At 39.1% G+C, this 20720-nt stretch overlaps 1 protein-coding gene across 8 annotated transcripts in view; it reads right to left on the reverse strand.

The window, feature by feature from the left end:
* The window catches only part of FAF1 (Fas associated factor 1), a 372784-nt gene that overhangs the window by 59436 nt on the left and 292628 nt on the right, over positions 1-20720 (reverse strand). For 7 of the 8 annotated variants that reach the window (XM_036349475.1, XM_036349474.1, XM_036349476.1 and 4 more), the window contains 2 exons: positions 18461-18597; positions 15858-15946 (listed from right to left, as the gene is read on the reverse strand). In XM_036349475.1, the coding sequence (XP_036205368.1) occupies positions 15858-15946; positions 18461-18597 (226 nt within the window). Of the gene's footprint in view, positions 1-14201; positions 14331-15857; positions 15947-18460; positions 18598-20720 lie in introns of those variants that run through there. The other variant, XM_036349481.1, reaches the window with a different exon arrangement.

Below are 20720 nucleotides of genomic sequence, written 5' to 3' on the forward strand. Positions count from 1 at the left end.
ATGGTACATAAAAGAAAATACAATAATTAGGTATATTTTTCCCAAAGCTAGCAAATATTGCATAACTAGAAAGTAAACTTACTTTGTTATACTCTACTGTTACTAAAAACAAAAAGTGGACAGACTGGACCAGCTATTTAACAATGAGTGCCTTTACTAGTACAGTCATAAACACTGACAGTCCAAGTAAAAAAATAATGCATTATTGAGATATTATCAATTGTGTTCTGTCATTACAAGGCAGCTGCACCCAGCCTAAACTTGTCAAAAAGTGTTATTATAATCCATGAAGAAATTCCCACCTCAGGTAAAGGAAGAAAAAAATGTGAAGGGCTGGCCCTGAACAGGTGTGTCAAATTGTAATGACAAAATTGAGTTATAAATCTCTTTACATTAGTTTCATACATGATAAGTTATTAACTTCTACTCTGAGGTGTCAAGCATGGATGAACAGATCCATCAGCAGGCACTTTAAGAGTAACAAATGTAAATAAACAGGGCGTGGATATATCTTTTCAACACTGAATATTTATTCTATGCACAAGAGTAGACAGTTATGACAAACTTTCTTATTCTACTCAAGTGAATATGATATTTGGGAATCTGGAATGTCTGGCCTACTCTTCAGGTCATCCCACTCTGATTCTACCTAATCTTGGTAAGAGCACTGCTTCAGTTTATCCCATGAATTTTTAATGTAAATGTAACATTACAGCTTTATAAGGGATTCTGATACATGCAAAGCACATAAGTGTGTATTCTGGCTTTGACACAATTGTATGACTTGGGGCAATTTATTTAACTTCTTAAAAGCCTTGGTTTCCTCCTCAATAAAATGGGACAACAACTATCCCCTAAGTTTATCATGAAAATTAAAAGAGATTAGTTACAGAAAGCATCTAACATAGTGCTTGGCACTAGCAGATATTTGGCTATGCTTATTCCCTTCTTTAATGTATTTGAACTAACATCCTTAATTCCAGAGGTAAAAGTTTGAAATACTCTTAAATACAGAGTAATAAAATGCTCGGGTTTAAAGCTCATAAGAGCAGAGTGTGAATCTTTTCCACTCTATGTCAGTACCCAGTAGTGTCTAAGCAAGTACTGAGCCCAAGAATCAACTACTGATATTGCCAGCCCTGTGCATAGCAATCTCTCACTTCTCTGCATTCAAAAGTACTGAATATCTATGTGTATTGTTGTGCTTTCTTTTGTTAAATTATGGTAAAATATACATAATATACCATTTAGTGATATTAAGCACATTTATAATGTTATGCAAACCATCATCCCTTTTTCTTAAAAAATATTTTTTGATTGATTTCAGAGAGGAAGCAAGGGGGAGAGAGATAGAAACACCAATGATGAGAGAGAAACATTGATTGGCTGCCTCCTGCATGCCCCCAACTGGGGGTTGAGCCTGCAACCGTGGCATGTGCCCTGACCTGGAATCAAACCGTGACCTCCTGGTTCACAGGTCGACGGTCAACCACTGAGCCACACTGGCTGGGCATCACTATCTATTTCTGTAACTTTTTCATCACCCCAAAAAGAAACTATATACCTATCCTATCTAATAATAGACAAACAGGGTAATTGACCATACCTTCGCTACGCCTCCCATTGGCTAATCAGCACGATATGCAAATTAACCACCAACAAAGATGGCAGTTAATTTGCATACGTAGGCTCCAAGCGGCGGAGCAAAGACTGAAGGTGAGCCGGAGCCACAAAGACGGAGGATGGAAGGCGGTTTTGGCTGGAGCGAAGGCCTGGGTCCCAGGTGCTGGAGGAAAACCTGTGCTGGCAGCCAGGAGAAGGGAAGGCCTATTGCACAAATCTCTTCATGCAACAGGCCTCTAGTCTATATATATAAAAAGCAAGCGACCAGAATGCTGCAACGACCAGAACGATGGGTCACTATGATGCCCACTGTGGCTAGTGAACCAGCCTGATCTGGGGATGGGGCTGGCTGGCCAACCTCCTGCAGCCCCTCCCCCCACCTGGCCCCACACCAGATCGGCTCCCCCACCCCAATCAGGGACAGAGCTGGCCGGCCAATCGCCTGCAGCCCCTCCCCCAGCTGGCCCCACCCCCTATGGACACCCACCACCCTGATCAGCCCACACCCCCTCCCCCTGGCCGGCCCCACCCCTGATCGCCCCCCCAACCCCAATAGTGGGCGGGGCCGGCCAGCCAGGCCCGGCCCCAATCTGCCCCAATTGGGGCCAGGTCAGCCGGACTCCACCGTGCATGAATTCGTGTTAAGCAATAAAAATTCTAGTTAAGCAATAAAACCCCAAGCCACTCACTCCTTATCTCCAGACCCCAGTAAATGCCAAATGACTCTGTTTTCACAAATTTGCCTATTCAAGATATATCATATAAGTGGAGCCATACAATATTTGTCCTTTTGTGTCTGGCACCTTTCATTTTCAGGTCATCAAGGTTCATCCATATTGCAGCAATTATAAGTATTTCAATCTTTATTATGACTGGATAATATTCCTAGTGTGGATATATCACATTTTGTTCATCCATTCACCTGCTAATGGATCTGGATATTTCCACCTTTGGCTATTTTGAATAATGATGCAGTGAACATTCATGTATAAGTATCTGAGTCCATTTTTAATTTGTTTAGGTATATGCCTAGAGGTGGATTGCTGGATAATGTGATAATTCTATGTTTAACTTTTTGAGAAACTGCCTGTTTTCCACTGTGTCTGCATCATTTTACATTCCCATCAGCAATGTACAAGGGTTCTAATTTCTCTACATACTTGTCAACATGTATTATTTTACATTCTTTTGGATCATAGGCATCCTCATGGATGTGAAGTGGAATCTCATTGAGGTTTTGATTGGCATTTCCTAATAACTAATGATGCTGAGCACCTTTTTCTGTGCTTCTTGGCCATTTGTATATCTTCTTCAGGAAAATGTTTATTCAGTCCTTTGCAGATTTAAAAAATATATTTTTACTTATTTCAGAGAGGAAGGGAGGGTGAGATACAAACATCAATAATGAGAGAGAATCACTGATTGAGTCCTTTGCCCATTTTTAAATTCTGCTGTTTGACTTTGGTTGTTGAGCTGTGGGAGTTCTTTATATATTCTGAGTATTAAACTCATGTCATATGATTTGCAGGTATTCTGTGGGTTGTCTTTTCACTCTCTTGATAGTGTTCTTAGATGAACAAAAGTTTTTAATTTTTATAAAGTCCAACTTATTTTTTTTTTTTGGTTGTTTGTGCTTTTGATATCATATTTAAGAAACTATTGCCAAATCCAAGATCATGAAGACTTTCTCCTTATTTTATTCTAAGAGTTTTATAGTTTTGGCTCTTAAACTTAGGTCTTTGATCCATTTTGAGTTCACCCTATATAATAAAGAGGTAATATGCAAATTGACCATTACTCCAACACACAAGATGGCCGCCCCCATGTGGACACAAGATGGCTGGCAGGGGAGGGCAGTTGTGGGCAATCAGGCCTGCAGGGGAGGGCATTTGGGGGCGACCAGGCTGGCAGGGGAGGACAGTTAGTGGCAATTGGGCCAGCAGGGGAGAAGTCAGGGGGTGATCAGGGGAGTGGTTAGGAGGTGATCAGGCTGGCGGGGGGGGGGGCAGTTAGGGGTGATCAGGCAGGCAGGCAGGTGAGTGGTTGGGAGCCAGCAGTCCTGGATTGTGAGAGGGATGTCCGATTTCCCAATTAGGCCCGATCCCACTGGGGAGGGCAGTTGGGGGGGGATCAGTCAGACATCCCTCAAGGGGTCCCAGATTGGACAGGGTGCAGGCTGGGCTGAGGGACACCCCCCATGCACAAATTTCATGCACCGGGCCTCTAGTTTTTGTGTATGGTATTCAAAAGGGTTCAACTTCACTCTTTTGCATCTGGGTATCCAGTCTTTTCAGTACCATTGGTTGAAGAGACTATTCTTTACCCATTGAATGGTCTTCACGCCCTTGTTGAAAACCAATTGGTCTTACATTATGAGGGAATATTTCTGAGCTCTTTTCTATTCCATTGGACTACATATCTATTTTTTATGGTAGTAGTACTGTTTTGATATTACAGGCTTATAGTATTTTTTTTAAATATATTTTTATTGATTTCAGAGAGGAAGGGAGAGGGAGAGAGGTAATCATTGATTGGCTGCCTCTTGCACACTCCCTACTGGGGATGGAGCCCGCAATCTGGGCATGTGACCTTGACTGGAATCCAACCCGGGATCCTTCAGTCCACAGACTGACGCTCTATCCACTGAGCCAAACTGGCTAGGGCAGTGTCGGCAAACCACTGCTCGCGAGCCACACGCGGCTCTTTGGCCCCTTGAGTGTGGCTCTTCCACAAAATACCATGTGCGGGCATGCACATACAGTGCAATTGAAAACTTTGTGGCCCATGCACAGAAGTCGGTTTTCGGCCTGGGCAAGTCTATTTTGAAGAAGTGGTGTTAGAAGAAGTGGGGGGTGTCGGTCGGTCGGGCAACGGGAGATGTAGCACAGGTGGGCCGTGGGATATGCAGTGAGGGGGAGGCGCATGATTCATGCACGAGTTGAGGATGGGAGAGTTGGAAGGGGTCGACTTCAGCGAACGTACCTCAATCAGATTGTGGACGTTTTTAGCAAAAGCCAGCTTAGGAGTACCCTAATTAAGTTAATAACAATGTACCTACCTATATAGTTTAAGTTTAAAAAATGTGGCTCTCAAAAGAAATTTCAATCATTGTACTGTTGATATTTGGCTCTGTTGAATAATGAGTTTGCCGACCACTGGGCTAGGGCAATAGTAAGTTGTTGTTTTTTTTTTAAATTCTCACCCAAAGAGTGAGAATATTTTTTCCATTAATTTTTTTTTAGAGCGGAAAGGATGAGGGAGTGTGTGGGTGGTGGGAGAGAAACATCCCTGTGACAGAGATACATCAATTGCTGCTTCCCCCTGCCCAGGGGTGCAGAGGTGGGAAGAGGACCTGCAATCCAGGTACATGCCCTTGACTTGAAATAAAACCTGAGACACTCTGGTGTGCAGGACGATGCTCTAACCACTGAGGAAACGGCCAGGGCAAGGTCAAAGTAAGTTTTAAAACCAAGAAGTGTAAACCCTCCTATTTGTGGGTTTTTTTCCCCCCAAGACTGTCTTGATTATTTTGGATTCCTTAAAATTCCATGTGAATTTTAGAATAGATTTTTTGCAAAAAATATTCTTGGGATTTTGATAAGGATTACACTGCATCTGCAGATTGATTTGAATAGTGTTGTCATCTAAACATTAAGTATTTGAATCCCCAAAACATGGGAAGTATTCCCATTTAGGTATTTTTAATTTCTTTCAGCAATATTTTATAGTTTCAGTGTACAAAGTTTCAGCCTCCTTGACTAAATTTATTTCTAAATTTTTATGATTCTTGATGCTATTGTAAATGGAATTGTTTTCTAAATTTAATTTTCAGATTTTTTGTTGCTAGTGTGTGTGTATATATATATATATGTGTGTGTGTGTGTGTGTGCGTGTGTGTGTGTGCGTGTGTGTGTATGTATGTATATACAACCATTTTTTATTTTAGATCTTGCAACTTTGCCAAATTTGTTTATTAGTTCTAACAGGCTGTGTGTGTGTGTGTGTGTGTGTGTGTGTGTGTGTGTTCATAATCTTTAAGTTTCTCACATAAAGGATCATGTCATCTGTGAAGACAGAAAACTTTACTTCTTCCTTTCCAATCTGGCTGCCTCTTATTTATTTTCATGCCTAACTGCTCTGTATAGAACTTCCACTACTATGTTGAATACCAGAGGTAATAGGCATCCTTGTCTCAGGGGGTAAACTTTCCAGTGTTTTATCATTGAGTATAAATGTTAGCTGTGGGTTTCTCATACATCACCTTTATTATGTAGAGGAAGTTCCCTTACATTCCTAGTGTGTTATATGGTTTCATTATAAAATGGTATTGGATTTTATTACTTTTTTTCATCAATGAATCTTATTAATACCAGATGAATAGATTATGTTTTATAACAGTATGAATGCACAGTATTTACATGCATATCCCCAGTTTACTCTTCCATCTTAATTTGTGTTCCCCATAATTTATTGGTAAAGAAGTGGACTTTAGCCCATCTGGTGTGGCTCAGTGGGTGAGCATCGACCCATGAACCAGGAGGTCACGAACATGCCAATTTTCGGTTTTTGGGCTCAGTCTCCAGTAGGGGGCATACTGAAGACAGCCAATGGATGTTTCTCTCTTATCGATGTTTCTATCTCTCTATCCCTGCCCTTCCTCTCCCTAAAATCAATACAAATAGAGGAACCAGGATGGCAGCATAGCTACACACATGTACTTGCTGCCTAGCACAACCACATCAAAACTACACCTAAAAGACAAAACGGATATCACCCAGAAGCACGGGAAGGCTGGCTGAGTGGAAGTTCTACAAGTAGAAAAAAAGAGAAAAGTGCATTGAGGCTGGTAGGAAGTGCAGAGGTGTGGAAGTCCAGAGGTACAGAGGTGCGCGCAGAAATGGGCTGGCAACTGGGTACGCTGTGTTCTTTTTCAATCGGGAAGGAGATAGAAGCTCCCGATTGCTCTGAAGTCCAGTTCCAGGCGAGACTCTGGGGACCCAGACTCATACGGGGAGAAACTGCACTGTCTGGCATCGGGCTTGAACGCGAGGGCAGCTTTCTGGCAGAGGTGCTTGCAGCGTTCATTATTCCTGCACGGGGCCGCGTGAAACAGACCCGGAACCTCTCTGAGGTGGGGCTGACTGGTAGCCATGGCTGGTTGCTCCACCCTGGTGATTCCCTGAGACCCTGCCCCACCCAATTTACAACCCCACCCAAGCTGTGTGCAGCAGCTTTTGCATATGAATGGCCTGTCCCTCTTGCAACCTAAAACCTAACAAACTGCAGCTGGGTCAGAGAGTGCCAAAGCTTCCAAAAGAAGACCTAAGGCTTGACAGGAGCCTGTGTTGCTACACAGCTGGGCTCATCTGGGCACTTCCAAATCCCAAACAAAGAGGAGGAACCTACAGATCTCTCTGTAGCTCCTGCTGGGTGGCCTCAGGCAGTGGCTGACTTTGCACCTCCTTGGAGATCCAAGAACCAGTGTACCCAGTGGTCAGTGTGAGACCATAACAGAGTACAACTCTTCACATCCATAAGCGACACACTCAAGGGGCAGATTCAGTGAGCACCAAAGCCTCACTGAAGCAAGTCCTGCCCCATAAGGGTGTATCCAGCACAGTAGTTCTCCCATTGTAGACATAGCTGGTCCTCACAGCCAATTGGCCTGGTGGTCAATTCCTCCCAGTGATACCAACAGCAATCAAGGCTTAACTACAAGACTGTGCACACAGCCCACAAAGGGGTGCAACAAGAGTGTCCACCTCAGGTAATTAGGGAGGCTGAGCCACTGGGCCCTATAGGACACCTAGCACACAAAGCCACTCTATCAACAAAGGAAAGCAGCCAAAATGCGGAGACAAAGAAATAGGTCACAAATGACAGAAATGGAGGAAAGCAAACTACTGGATATAGAGTTCAAAATCACAGTTATAAGGTTACTCAAGAATCTTCTAGAAACCTCTGAGAAATTTAGTGAGACCCTCAAGGATATGAAAAAGGACCAATTAGAAATTAAGCATACACTGACTGAAATAAAGAATAATATACAGTGATCCAACAGCAATACAGAGGATCCCAAGAAGCAAGTCAAAGATTTGAAATACGATGAAGCAAAAAACACTCAACTAGAAAAGCAAAAAAAAAAAAAAAAAAAAAGAAAAAGAAAAAAAGAAAAGAAAAAATCCCAAAGTATGAAGATAGTGTAAGGAGCCTCTGGGACAACTTCAAGTGTACCAACATCCAAATTATACGGGTGCCAGAAGAGGAGACAGAACAAGATATTGAAAACATATTTGAAGAAATAATGACAGAAAACTTCCCCTACCTGGTCAAAGAAATAGACTTACAAATCCAGGAAGCGCAGAGAACCCCAAACAAAAGGAACCCAAAGAGGACCACACCAAGACACATCATAATTAAAATGCCAAGAGCAAAAGACAAAGAATCTTAAAAGCAGCAAGAGAAAAAACAGTTAGTTACCTACAAGGGAGTACCCATACGACTGTCAGCGGATTTCTCAACAGAAACTATGCAGTCCAGAAGGGAGTGGCAAGAAATATTCAAAGTGATGAATAGCAAGAACCTACAACCAAGATTAGTCTACCCAGCAAAGCTATAATTTAGAACTGAACGTCAGATAAACAGCTTCACAGACAAGAAAAAGCTAAAGGAGTTCATCACCACCAAACCAGTATTATAAGAAATGCTGAAGGGTATTCTTTAAGAAGAGGAAGAAGAAGAAAAAGGTAAAGATAAAAATTATGAACAACAAAGTGACAATAAATACATACCTATCAACAAGTGAATTTAAAAATCAAGTGAATAAAAAATCTGATGAACAGAATAAACTGGTGAATAGAATTGAATCAGGGGCATAGAAAGGGAATGGTCTGACAAATCTCCAGGGGAAGGGGATGCTTTTTCATACCTAGCTGCTTGGAATTCTTGGTAGGTAGCTGAGTACTCCAGTAGTCCAGGAATTACACTGAGAAATACTGCCCTAGAGACCAGAAGTATGCATGGCATGTAGCCGGATCCTGAAGAGTAGCTATTATTATCTTCATTCTCACCTACTCCATCTGCCTTATAGCTTGCATTCAGAGAATGCAAGAACCCTTTTGTGTGCTCCATGTCAAGTGAGCTCCCTGCTTACACAGCATGTCCAGCTCACCCAGGTTAGGTGCTCCCAGAGCTTCATCCACCTGATCACTTCACAGATATCACACTGGTTAAAAAATCCTCTTAAAATACTTATGTACCCAATATAGGAGCTCTAAAACTATAAAGCAAATATTAATAGACCTAAAGAGAGAAATAGACAGCAATAAAATAATAGCAGGAGATATTAATACCCATTTTCATCCAGATATAAAATCAATAAGGAAACATTTTAGACATTTACAGACATATACAGAACATTTCATGAAAAAGCAACAGAATACACATTCTTCTCAAGTGCACATATGGAACATTCTTCAGAACAGATCACATATGTTAGGCCACAAAACAAACCTTAATACATTTAAGAAAACTGAAGTCATATCAAGCATATTTCCTCACCCAATGGCATAAAACTAGAAATCAGTACAAGAAGAAAACTGAAAAATTCACAAATATGTGGAGATTAAACAACATGCTACCGAACAAACAATGAGTCAAAGAAGAAATCAAAAGATTAATAAAAAATGACTAAAGACAAGTGGAAATGGAAATACAACATATTAAAACATATGGGCAAGAGAAATCCTAAGAGAATAGTTCATAGAGATAAATGCATGTATCAAGAAACAAGAGGGATCGTAAATAACTTTACATCTAAAGGGAATAAAAAAAAATCAAACAAAGCCCAAATTTAGAAGAAGGAGAGAAAAAACAAAGATCAGAGCAGAAATAAATTAAATATATTGAGTCTAAAAAGACAATAAAAAGATCAATGAAACTAACAGCTGTTTTTTTTAAGATAAAAAAATTGACAAACCATTTCACTGAGAAAAAAGAGAATTGAAACACATAAAATCAGAAATGAAAGAGGAGCTGTTACAACTGATACCACAGAAATACAAAGGATCATAAGAGACGGCTATGGACAATTATACAATCAACAAATGAGATCACCTAGAAGAAATGGATAAATTCCAAGAAACATAAAACCTAACATGAATGAATCAGGATGAAATAGAAAATATGAATAGTCCAGGCCCAGATGGTTTCACTGGTGAATTCTACCAACATTTAAAGAAGAATTAATAAGAGGAGCAAACTCTTCCAAACTAATGATACAAGGCCAGTATTACCCTGATACCAAAACTAGACAAGGATCCTTCAAGAAAATAAAATTAGGGAAACCAAGATGGTGGTGGAGGTAAATGCCTGTACTCCCTGCCTCCCACAACCACATCAAAACTACAACTGAAAACTGAAAAACCATCATTCAGAACCACCTGAAACCTGGCAGAATGGAAGCCCTACAACTAGAGAAGTAAAGAAGAAAGCACTGGTAGGAGGGGTGGAGTCATGGAACGAGCTAGTCTGACACCCATATGTGGAGTATTTTTAGTTGGGAGGGATATCTCCAAGGCCTCCTGTGAGAAGCAGGGGGGTCCCAGCTGCACACCAGACACCCAGCCCAGGGTTTAGAGCTGGGAAGAGAAGTCCCTGTAACTTCAGGCTGTGAAAATCAGCAAGGATTGTGGCTGAGTGACATGGAGACTGCTGGAGTCATGGGTGTTCCTCATAAAGGGCCCATGCACAAATTTACATGGTCCTGCTTCCTCTGAGCTCCAGCACTGGGCAGCAGCTTTGGGGGAATCCAGGGACATACAGGGAAGAACTTGACTATCCGGGCAGGAACTAGGGGGTGGCTTTCTTCCAGACAGGGGTGCTCGCAGGGGTCATTGTTCCTATGCTGGGACCTCTCTTGTTGTAGAGCTGACTGGCAGCCATATCTGAGTTTCCATCAGTGTGGCCCACATTGTTTGCTCCACCCTGGTGATTCCCTGAAACCCCACCTCATCCAATCTGTAGCCCCACCCAAGCTGTTTGCAGCAGCTTTTCCATATGAATAGCCTGTCCTGGCTCAGGCTTCAAACTTTGCTAAAATCTCTTGAACAAGCAGCAGCTGGAGCCAGTGTGCCCCAAACCTACCAATAAAAGGCCCAAGACCTGGCATTAGCACCAACCTGCCTTGCTGTGAACCTCGTCTGGGCACTTCCTAGTGCAATACAAGTAGCAGCCATCTTCAGTTCTCTCTGTAGCTCCTGCTGGGTGGCTCCAGGCAATGGCTGACTTTGCACTTCCTGGGAGGCCCCAGAGCCTCCAGTGGACAGCTTCAGACCTTATTGGATTATGCATCCAGTGGACAGCTTCAGACCTTATTGGATTATGCATCCAGAAGTGACACACTCAAGGGGCAGGCTCAGTGAGCACCAAAGCCCCAATGAAGCAAGTGCTACTCCATAAGGGTATCTCCTGCATAGCAACTCTTCCATTGTAGACACAGTTGGTCCTCACAGCCAATTGGCCTGAAAGTCAATTCTTTCCAGTGATGCCAACAGCAATAAAGGCTCAATTACAAGAAGAGTGTGTACACAGCCCACACAGGGGAGAATCTAGAGTGCCCAGCTCAGGTGACTGGGGAAGCTGAGCCACTGGGCCTTATAGGACACCTAATACACAAGGCCACTCTACCAATTCCAGGAAACATAATAGCTCTAGCTAATGCATAGAAGCAAACACAGGGAAGCAGCCAAAATGTGGAGACAAAGAAACATGTTACAAATAAAAGAAATGAAAGGAAGCAAGCTACTGGGTACAGAATTCAAAACAATGGTTATAAAATCACTCAAGGGTTTTAATGAGAGCTTCAAGGAACTTAGTGAGACTTTCATGGATCTTAGTGAGAATGTCAAAAATGTAAAAAAAGCCCTAACTGGTTTGGCTCAGTGGATAGAGCGTTGGCCTGCGGACTGAAGGGTCCCAGGTTCAACTCCAGTCAAGGGCATGGACCTTGGTTGCAGGCACTTCCCCAGTAGGGGGTGTGCAGGAGGCAGCTGATCGATATTTCTCTCTTATCGATGTTTCTAACTCTCTATCCCTCTCCCTTCCTCTCTATAGACAATCAATAAAATATATTTAAAAAACAAAACAAAAAAACAATGACGTAAAAAAAGTCCAGTCAGAAAATAAACATACACTAACTGAAATAAAGAATAATTTATAGGGTTTCAACAGTAGAGGATTCCAAAAATCAAACCAACAATTTGGAATATGAAGAAGCAAGAAGCATCCAATCAGAAGAGCCAAAAGAAAAAAGAATCCAAAAATATGAAGATAGTATAATGACCCTCTGGAACAATGTCAAGAGTACCAACATTCACATTATGGAGGTGCCAGAAGGAGAAGAGAGAGAGCAAGATATTGAAAACGTATTTGAAGAAATAATGACAGAAAACTTGCCCTACCTGGTAAAAGAAATTGACTTGTAAGTCCAGGAAGCACAGAGAGTTCCAAACAAGATGAACCCAAAGAGGCCCACACCAAGACACATCTTAATTAAAATGCCACAGGTTGAAGACAAAGAGAGAATCTTAAAAGCAGCAAGAGAAAAGCAGTTAGTTACCTACAAGAGAGTGCACATACAACTGTCAGCTGATTTATCAACAGAAAGTTTGCAGGCAAGGACCTACAACCAAGGAGGAGGACGGGGGGAGGAGGAGTAAGAGGAGGAGTAAGAAGAGGAAGAAGAGGAAGAGGAGGAGAAGTAAGAAGAGGAGGAGGAAGAAGAATACATTAAATGAGCCTCTTTTTGACAGAACTGCCTAAAGCTTTTTCATAGACATTTTCATTAATGATTATCAGTTTGGTTTTGTAAGTGCTTACTGAGCATTTATTAAATATATAGTACTGGGCTAGATCCTGGGGACAGAGAGGTGCTTTGCTCTAAGGAGGGGCTATTGGCAACAAAAAGGAGGAAAGCAATTATTACTCTATGACAATAGCCACAGTCTATTTTTGCTTTTAGCCTTGTTCTAGCTAGTTTACAATGTTATAACTAGTTTACAGTTTTAATGCTCACTAGGTTACTTTTATTGTTGTAAAACTGTTGTTTGTAATTTTTCTTAATAGTCAGTGTTTCATTTACTTTGAGGGAAAGGTAATCAGGTATATGGTAGAAAGATGTTTATCTGTTACTCTATAAAATGACAATGACATTTCAAAATAATGAACTACTGTACTTAGTTAGGAATTTGTAATAATAGGTGTGTTGCCTTTCAAGATTATGTTTATCCTAGAATAGAGGCATTGATTGACAATAATTTACTAAATACATTCTTCAGACATTTAAATCTTATGTCTCATTAGTACCAGATTTACAGATTATGCTGTATAATAGGAAAGCACAATATCTGCATGCATATTCCCAGTTCATTCTTTTATCTTATTTTGTGTTCCTCATAATTCACTGGTAAATAAATTGACTTTAATTCCTTTAATACTTAGCACAAAATTGAATATGAGGGTTACAGGAAAAATCCAAGGCTCCATATTAATGAAATTTTTATTGAAATTTAACTGCAAGAGGTAAGGACTTCTCTGTTTTTAGAGTGCCTTCATGAAAATTATTATTTGGGTGGTAAGTAGAGTGTTCCTAAGAAAAGCTTTTCTAAGTTTAAAGACTTCTTTTGGAAGGACTATGCATAGATCATAATAATTTCCTATCTGCTGAGTCTATGTGATAAAAAACACTGTTCCTTGTAATTGTGAATTTACCTTCACTTTCTTCTTAGTATGTTTTTCTTGATTTTTAGAGAGAGAGGAAGGGAAAGGGTTAGAGAGAAACATCAATGAGAGAGAAACATCATCAATCACCTGCCTCCTGCAGACCCCATTCTGGGGAATCAAGTCCACAACCCAAGCATGTACCCTGACCAGGAATCCAACCCTGATCTCCAGGTTCCTGGATTGATGTCAAACCACTGACCCACACTGGCCGGGCTTGCCTTTACTTTTTAAACATTTCAAATAAGATATCTTAAGCTTCCAGTTAAAATTATATTCATGAATGATTCTGTTAGAATCACTGAAGTATTATTTTTGAAATAATATTATTTCATGTAAATTCTTCCAATTATTCATTTATCCAATCATTTGGCATTTTATTTATTTATTTATTTATTTATTTATTTATTTATTTATTTATTTATTTATAATCCTCACCTGAGGATATTTTTTCCATTGATTCTTTTTTTTTTTTTTTAAATATATTTTATTGATTTTTCACAGAGAGGAAGGGAGAGAGATAGAAAGTTAGAAACATCGATGAGAGAGAAACATCAATCAGCTGCCTCCTGTACATCTCCCACTGGGAATGTGCCCGCAACCCAGGTACATGCCCTTGACCGGAATCGAACCTGGGACCTTTCAGTCTGCAGGCCGACGCTCTATCCACTGAGCCAAACCGGTTTCGGCTCCATTGATTCTTAGAGAGAGTGAAAGGGAGGAAGGAAGGGGGAGAGAGAGAGACACATTGTGAGGGAGGGAGACACAATGACTAGTTTCCTACCACATGTGAGGGAGACACATTGACTAGTTTCCTACCACATGTGCCCCCTGACTGGGGCTGGGGATTGAACTTGCAACTGAGGTACAAGCACTTGACCAGGAATCAAATCCAAGATCCTTCGGTCTGCAGGCCAATATTCTAACCACTAAGCAAAAACAACAAGGGAGACAAACATTTGAGTGCCTACTGCTAGGTATAATGTCAGGAAATATAGAGTTTCAAATGTGAATATGATACAATCTTGCTCTTTTAACAAACTCAGGTTTATGAAAGACACACAAGTAAATAAAATACAATATACAAGATTATATTAAAATTGTCTACATGTCCCGTTTGCAATGGATAAAGGGTATTCTATTGAAAACATTCACTATACCTAGAAACTTTTCATCTTTGCTCAGAAATCAAACTCTCCCTCATCTGTTCTACAGAAATATTTTCATAATTTAATTAAAAAGAAACAAAATTAAAAATGATTTTATTAATAGCTGTGAACTTAGCATCTCAAATAAACAAATGTTAATATTTGTTTCTTATTTTGTCTTAAAGCTATTTTCCAAATCTAGAAATTTCTTGACTGATAAAACACTAATGATCACTTAAGATTATTATAGGTTCAACCAGCTGTATGACCTTGGGTAAATTAACTTTCTGATCCTTAGTTTTCTCATCTGAAAAATGGAGAAAACAGTACCTATCTGTGCTAGATTATCTTCCATTACCCCTCAGTATCCATGCTCTACCTAGCTTTTTGCCCATGGAAGTTCTAGTTGGGTTAGATAAATAGGAGGTACTAGCAGTTTATTCCCTACCAGGTCACCACGGGCTGGTTATATCCCTCTATCAGAAGCAGTCCTCTCCACACACCATTCCTAGGACTTTAACCATAAGGATGGTAATGGCTCCCTTAAGCCCTAGGCTCTGTATTATCCATTGCTGACTTCCATTAACCCTGTCCATATCTTTATACAGTTCCCTTATTAAACTCTTTTCAATTCACCCAGTTTGAAAGTGCCACCTGATCCTGCCAGACTGTCTGATTCATACAGAACCGCATGGGGTTGTTTTGAGGATCATAAGTTTTGAGGAGCACATGATAAATATTCATTAAGTGTTGACAACCTTTGTCATTATCAACATTGCTGTTATCAGTATTTTATTTGAGGTTCTATACTCATGTTCTCTATACCACATGAATATATTCAAGAAACAGAGGAATTCAGAATTTTGGAGATCTTTTGCTAATGCTCACAGTGCTTAAAAAATATGTTCAAATGCAAACTATGTTTATTGCTAGTCAATCTCATATTTAAAAAGAGTAAAAAGGACCTTAAAAGTGAGTAAAAAACCCATATAGTAGACAAGATTTCCTGGACTGTAGTTTCTTCTGTAAATACTAGTATGCTTTGGAATTCATTTCCTACAAATTCACCTCCTGCCATCACACCAAATCTAGCAAAGCATAAATGTCCATAAAGTTAAAAAAATTGTTGGGTCATGGGGTCATGAAAAGAGTGGACTGCAAGGTAAACTCAATGACATAAAAGTCTTGCTTAATCTGGAAATGCATCTTTATCATTCTTACTTATCAATCATGACATAGGCAAGCATCACCATTTGACAAATCACTCATCAAAATTCCAGTAAATGTCTACTTAAACTTTCACCTTACCTCATCCTTTATATCTTCCTGTTGTTGGGCTGTGAAGATCTCCATTGCTGCCATGAGTCTCATCATTAACTCATCCACTGTTGTGTTACCTAGCAACACATGGCGATTGTCAAACTTAATTATAATAAAATGGGAAGTCATTCTAGAATTAATCATAATAACTATAATCTAAAAAATATACGAACTAATATGCTCTTATCTAGTTAAAACTGGTTTTGTAGTCATAGTTATAACCCTAGTTTCACCACTATGATCTAGTACTTAGAAATTATCTAGCACATGATGAGAGTTTAACAAATATTCACTTAATAAACAAATAAATAAGTGAATGAGTGATTGACTGTAGCTCTCTAAGGATCAATATTCTTATCTGCAAAATAAAGGTAACACTATCTCTGTAGGGTTCGTAGAAGGATTAGAGATAATATAAAGTGCCTAGTACATAATACACGCATAATCACTGGTAGTTATTATTAACAGACATGATAAATGGCAAAAAGTTTAGGATCAAGTTTAATGCAGATTTTGTTCCTGTGCAAATCCTTGGGTTTTCATTTCTTATTTGTAAACTGTAGTGCATATGACTCAGAGTTCAAGGCATGAATACTTTATGGAGGGTACTGGAATCATCAATGGGAAAATACCATTCATAGTGGTAAAATTGACTAAATACTGACCATTAATTTTCAGGCTTAAGCCAATGCTTATAAACTACTAGAGGCCCAGTGCACGAATTCATGCACCAGTGGATTCCCGCGGCCTGGCCTGCGGGATAGGGCCAAAACCGGCTCTCTGACATCCCCCAAGGGGTCCCGGATTGTAAGAGGGTGCAGGCCAGGCCGAGGGATCCCACCGGTGCACGACTGGGGCCGGGGAGGGACATGGGAGGTTGGCCAGCTGGGGAGGGATTGCGGGTGGGCTCCAGGGCATGTCCGGCTTGTCTAGCTCAGTCCCGATTGGCTGGACCCCAGCAACAAGCTAACCTATCGGTCGGAGCACCTGCCCCCTTGTGGTCAGTGCACATCATCGTGAGCAGTTGGGCGACCTTAGTATATTATTAGCATATGATATGCTAAGGCCGCTTTGATTGGTTGAATGGCTGACTGGACGACCGGACACTTAGCATATTAGGCTTTTATTATATAGGATGCTTCAACCCTAAGTGTAAGGACTCACTGCCAAACTGGTCTTATGGGTACTTTATACTTAAGCCCTTAATGATCCAAGATGGAGAAAAGATACCAGTTAATGAAGTTCAGGGCAAATTTCTTCTTTATAGCTTACTGTAGTGGTTTTCAAAATTTTTGGCTTCAGAATCCCTTTATATTCTTGAGATCCCTAAAGAATTGTATGTGGGTTATAGTTATCAACATTTACTGTGATAGAAATTAAAACTGAAATATTTAAAACATACTTATCAAATCTTTTAGAAGTGACAATAATAAAGTTATTACGTGTTAATATAAATGTCACATTTTTTATGAAAAATGACTCTATGTTCCAATAGAAAAAGTTTAGTGAAAAGAATAGGATTGTCTAACTTTTAAAAAAAATCTCTTTAATGTGTGGCTTAACAGAGTAAATTGGATTCTCATATCTACTTCTATAGTAAATCAATTATAATATATTGTCTTAGTTGAAATTTATGAAGCTATTTGACCTCACATAGCTATGTAGACAAGAAAGTGAGTATTTTTTAAAGTATGTTTTTATTGATTTTAGAGAAAGGGAAAGGGAGAGAGAGAAACATGGATTGGCTGCCTCCTAAGAGCCCCCTACTGGGGATCGAGCCCTAAACCTGGGTATGTGCCCTGACCAAAAATTGAACCCAAACACTTCTGTCCATGGGCCAACACTCTAACTACTGAGCAAACTAGCCAGGGCAGATGAGCATATGAAACGGAATGTTCTAATTATAGAGAAAACATAAAAACTTAGGTTTTATTTAGTGTGTGCACCTGAAACATCTTTTTACCTGTGGCATAGGAAAGAGATATTATTTTCAATTTAAGCTTTGCCATGAATAAGGCAATATTTTATGCTAATCAATAAAAAATCATTCACTTATTTTTTTAGTAAAGAATTTAAAGATTAATTTTTTTTGGAAGTTTAAATTCATAGGTAACCTAATAACTTCATGCATCGGAGTTGCATCTTAGAGATGGATTCACCTTGTAAACAATTCTATTCGTAGTATCAAGTCATTGAACTTTCTAGATAACTAAAGATAAGCATTTCTTTCAACTAATCATACATTCAGCAAATCTCTAGGTATATATACATACATGAAATGTCATATTTGACAACTGGTTATGACTTAATTGCTAGTTTAGGGAATTAAGCAATACTGAAGATTTAACATGATTATCCTATGTCTCAAGGGCTGTGTAACTTTATTAAGGCATTTCTGTTGGATTTTCATACAGAGTATTTCATTTTTCATAGTACCTATACTTTTTGAAGTTTTTCTTCCTCAAGAAGTTCTATATTTTCAAATGCAAAAATATTCATCAATATAAAAGATGGCTGTCAGCTTTGACAGTAAATATTGTAGGTTATCATATACACAAGGCACTGTATTCCCCTTGTGACATGTACTTTACCTTGTATCACATTTAATACTTCATTAGATGATCGCTTTCCCATAATAATCAGAAAAAGTGGAAACTGGTCTGTTTTTTGAGTCCGAATAGTTTGTGCAATAACACTGCCAAAGTGTCTATTGCACATGGTCAGAAATCTAAAATGAGATAAAATGCAAAGTAAGCTTCATTTCAGAGTTTAATAAATTTACTAGTATCCCAACATAAAACTTGCTGAATTTGTTAAAATTAGACAGCTTGTTTGATATCAATATGTAAAGTCTTGCTATATTGAATTTTCCACTACCTAATAAATGATATAGAAATGATGATCATTTGGAAAAGCAGGCAACACACCCTAAATGCCACATGAGGCTGACAGCATAGGATTCTTAGTCTTAAACACTGTAAGCTGTACTACCCTAAACTATGAGAAAACAAACAAAATGAATTTTAACAGAAAACAATTTCTTAAATAGGACAAATATTTCAAGGTACAAAGTTAAATTGACTACCATTATCCTAATATAAAGAGCATTTAGCAACATTTCCACAAGTTTTTAGAAACAAGAATTGTACTTTAGAATCGTGTTTTCTCCAATAGTAGCAGATCTTTTAGTTTCATACGTAGTAAGGGATAAAAATAATAATTCTAAGCTTTTGACCAAAAAAAGCTCAGATATTAGCATACCGAAGTCTAGCATTAGTATTCTTAACACGATCTGGAATAAATGAAAAAACTGATAAAGCTTTTCTCTTCTATTAGAGGACTGTTTGAAATTAGCATTTCTTTCAAGAGAAAAGGGTAGCTTATGATATGTTTTCAGATCTGATGGTAAAAAGTAAATGTCATAATAATAATGAATTATGAAAGACCAAATGCAAATATAGAATGCTTTAATAAGATCCAATTTAATAAAGTCTGTAAAAATAATGGACTTTTAATAACACAGGTCACAAAAGGCAAAACTGGAAATTCTGGGGACTAGCCATCAGTACTAGCTTATTAATTCTTAATTATGTTCATGAAAGGCAACTTAAATCATGTGTTTTCTTATGCCTTATGATAATATTTTAGGTAACAACTCCTCTGAAATGTATGTTCCAGCTGATGAGCAAAGTCCTATTGTCACGTGCATTAGAAGGTAAATCTATTTGAAAAGATAAACAGCATTAAAATGTCATGTGCTTAGATTCATTTGATATCCAAATTCAAAATAGAATCAAACCTCTTAATTTTTAAAGCTCATATATTTCTTGTGTATAGAAATTCACCCCCAAAATTTGGACTGAATCCTTCCCAAAACCTGTGATGTGACTATATAAAGTAGACCGTGTTAAGGTCCATTAGAATTGTCGGCAAGAATGTTAAAGCAAGTTAGCACTACTGCAAATAAGTTCATTTGAAGGCAGGCGCATATACATATTTAGAGACGCAATAACCAGACCTCACACCAATTTAAAATGACACGGCCTTAAGAAACCCATTGTTACCTGACCAGTGTGGTTCAGTGGTTGAGCATCAACCTATGAACCAGGAGGCCATAGTTTGATTCTCAGTCAGGGCACATGCCCGGGGTTGCCGGCTTGATCCCCAATAGGGGGCATGTAGAAGGCAACCAATCAATGATTCTCTCTCATCATTGATGTTTCTCTCTCTCCCTCTCCCTTCCTCTCTGAAATCAATAAAAATATATTTTAAAAAACAACAATAAAAACATTGTTGGCCATGAAATATCAGTGCCCCTATGGAAATTCAGATCTTCATATTCTACAACTATTATGGGATAAAAGGTGCTCAAGCAGCTTAAGCCTCTATCCCAAATTTCACATCCATATAGCTTGTTTCTCAATGATGTGTAGTTTAGGAGACTAGAAAGTTAAGATCTCATTTTTCTTTCCATTTCTTACTAAAATATTTGAAGTCAATCTTGATCCTGATCTGATCATTGGCAACCTCTGAAATTAAAGATGTCAAAAACAAAAACGTAGAGTGTCATTTCCTACAAAAGGGAGAAAATAAGGTCTTGTTGCTTTCACACTGATGGATTAAATGGATATCACGCAGTAAATGCCATCACAGAACTAGCTCACAAATGACACCAAATACTAGCTAAATTGGGATACTCCTCAAAACAGAAAGAAGGAAGGGAGGAAGGCTTAGTAGTTTTATGAATTCAATTTTAAAACAATTTTGCCTGAAAACTGTGTAGTTGCCAAATTCTCTTTTTGTGAAAATGATCTAAAAGAAAAAATAATTATGAAAATATAGTTATTTTAT

The sequence above is a fragment of the Myotis myotis genome, unplaced genomic scaffold, assembly GCF_014108235.1.
Source record: "Myotis myotis isolate mMyoMyo1 unplaced genomic scaffold, mMyoMyo1.p scaffold_m19_p_2, whole genome shotgun sequence".
Lineage (NCBI taxonomy): Eukaryota > Metazoa > Chordata > Mammalia > Chiroptera > Vespertilionidae > Myotis > Myotis myotis.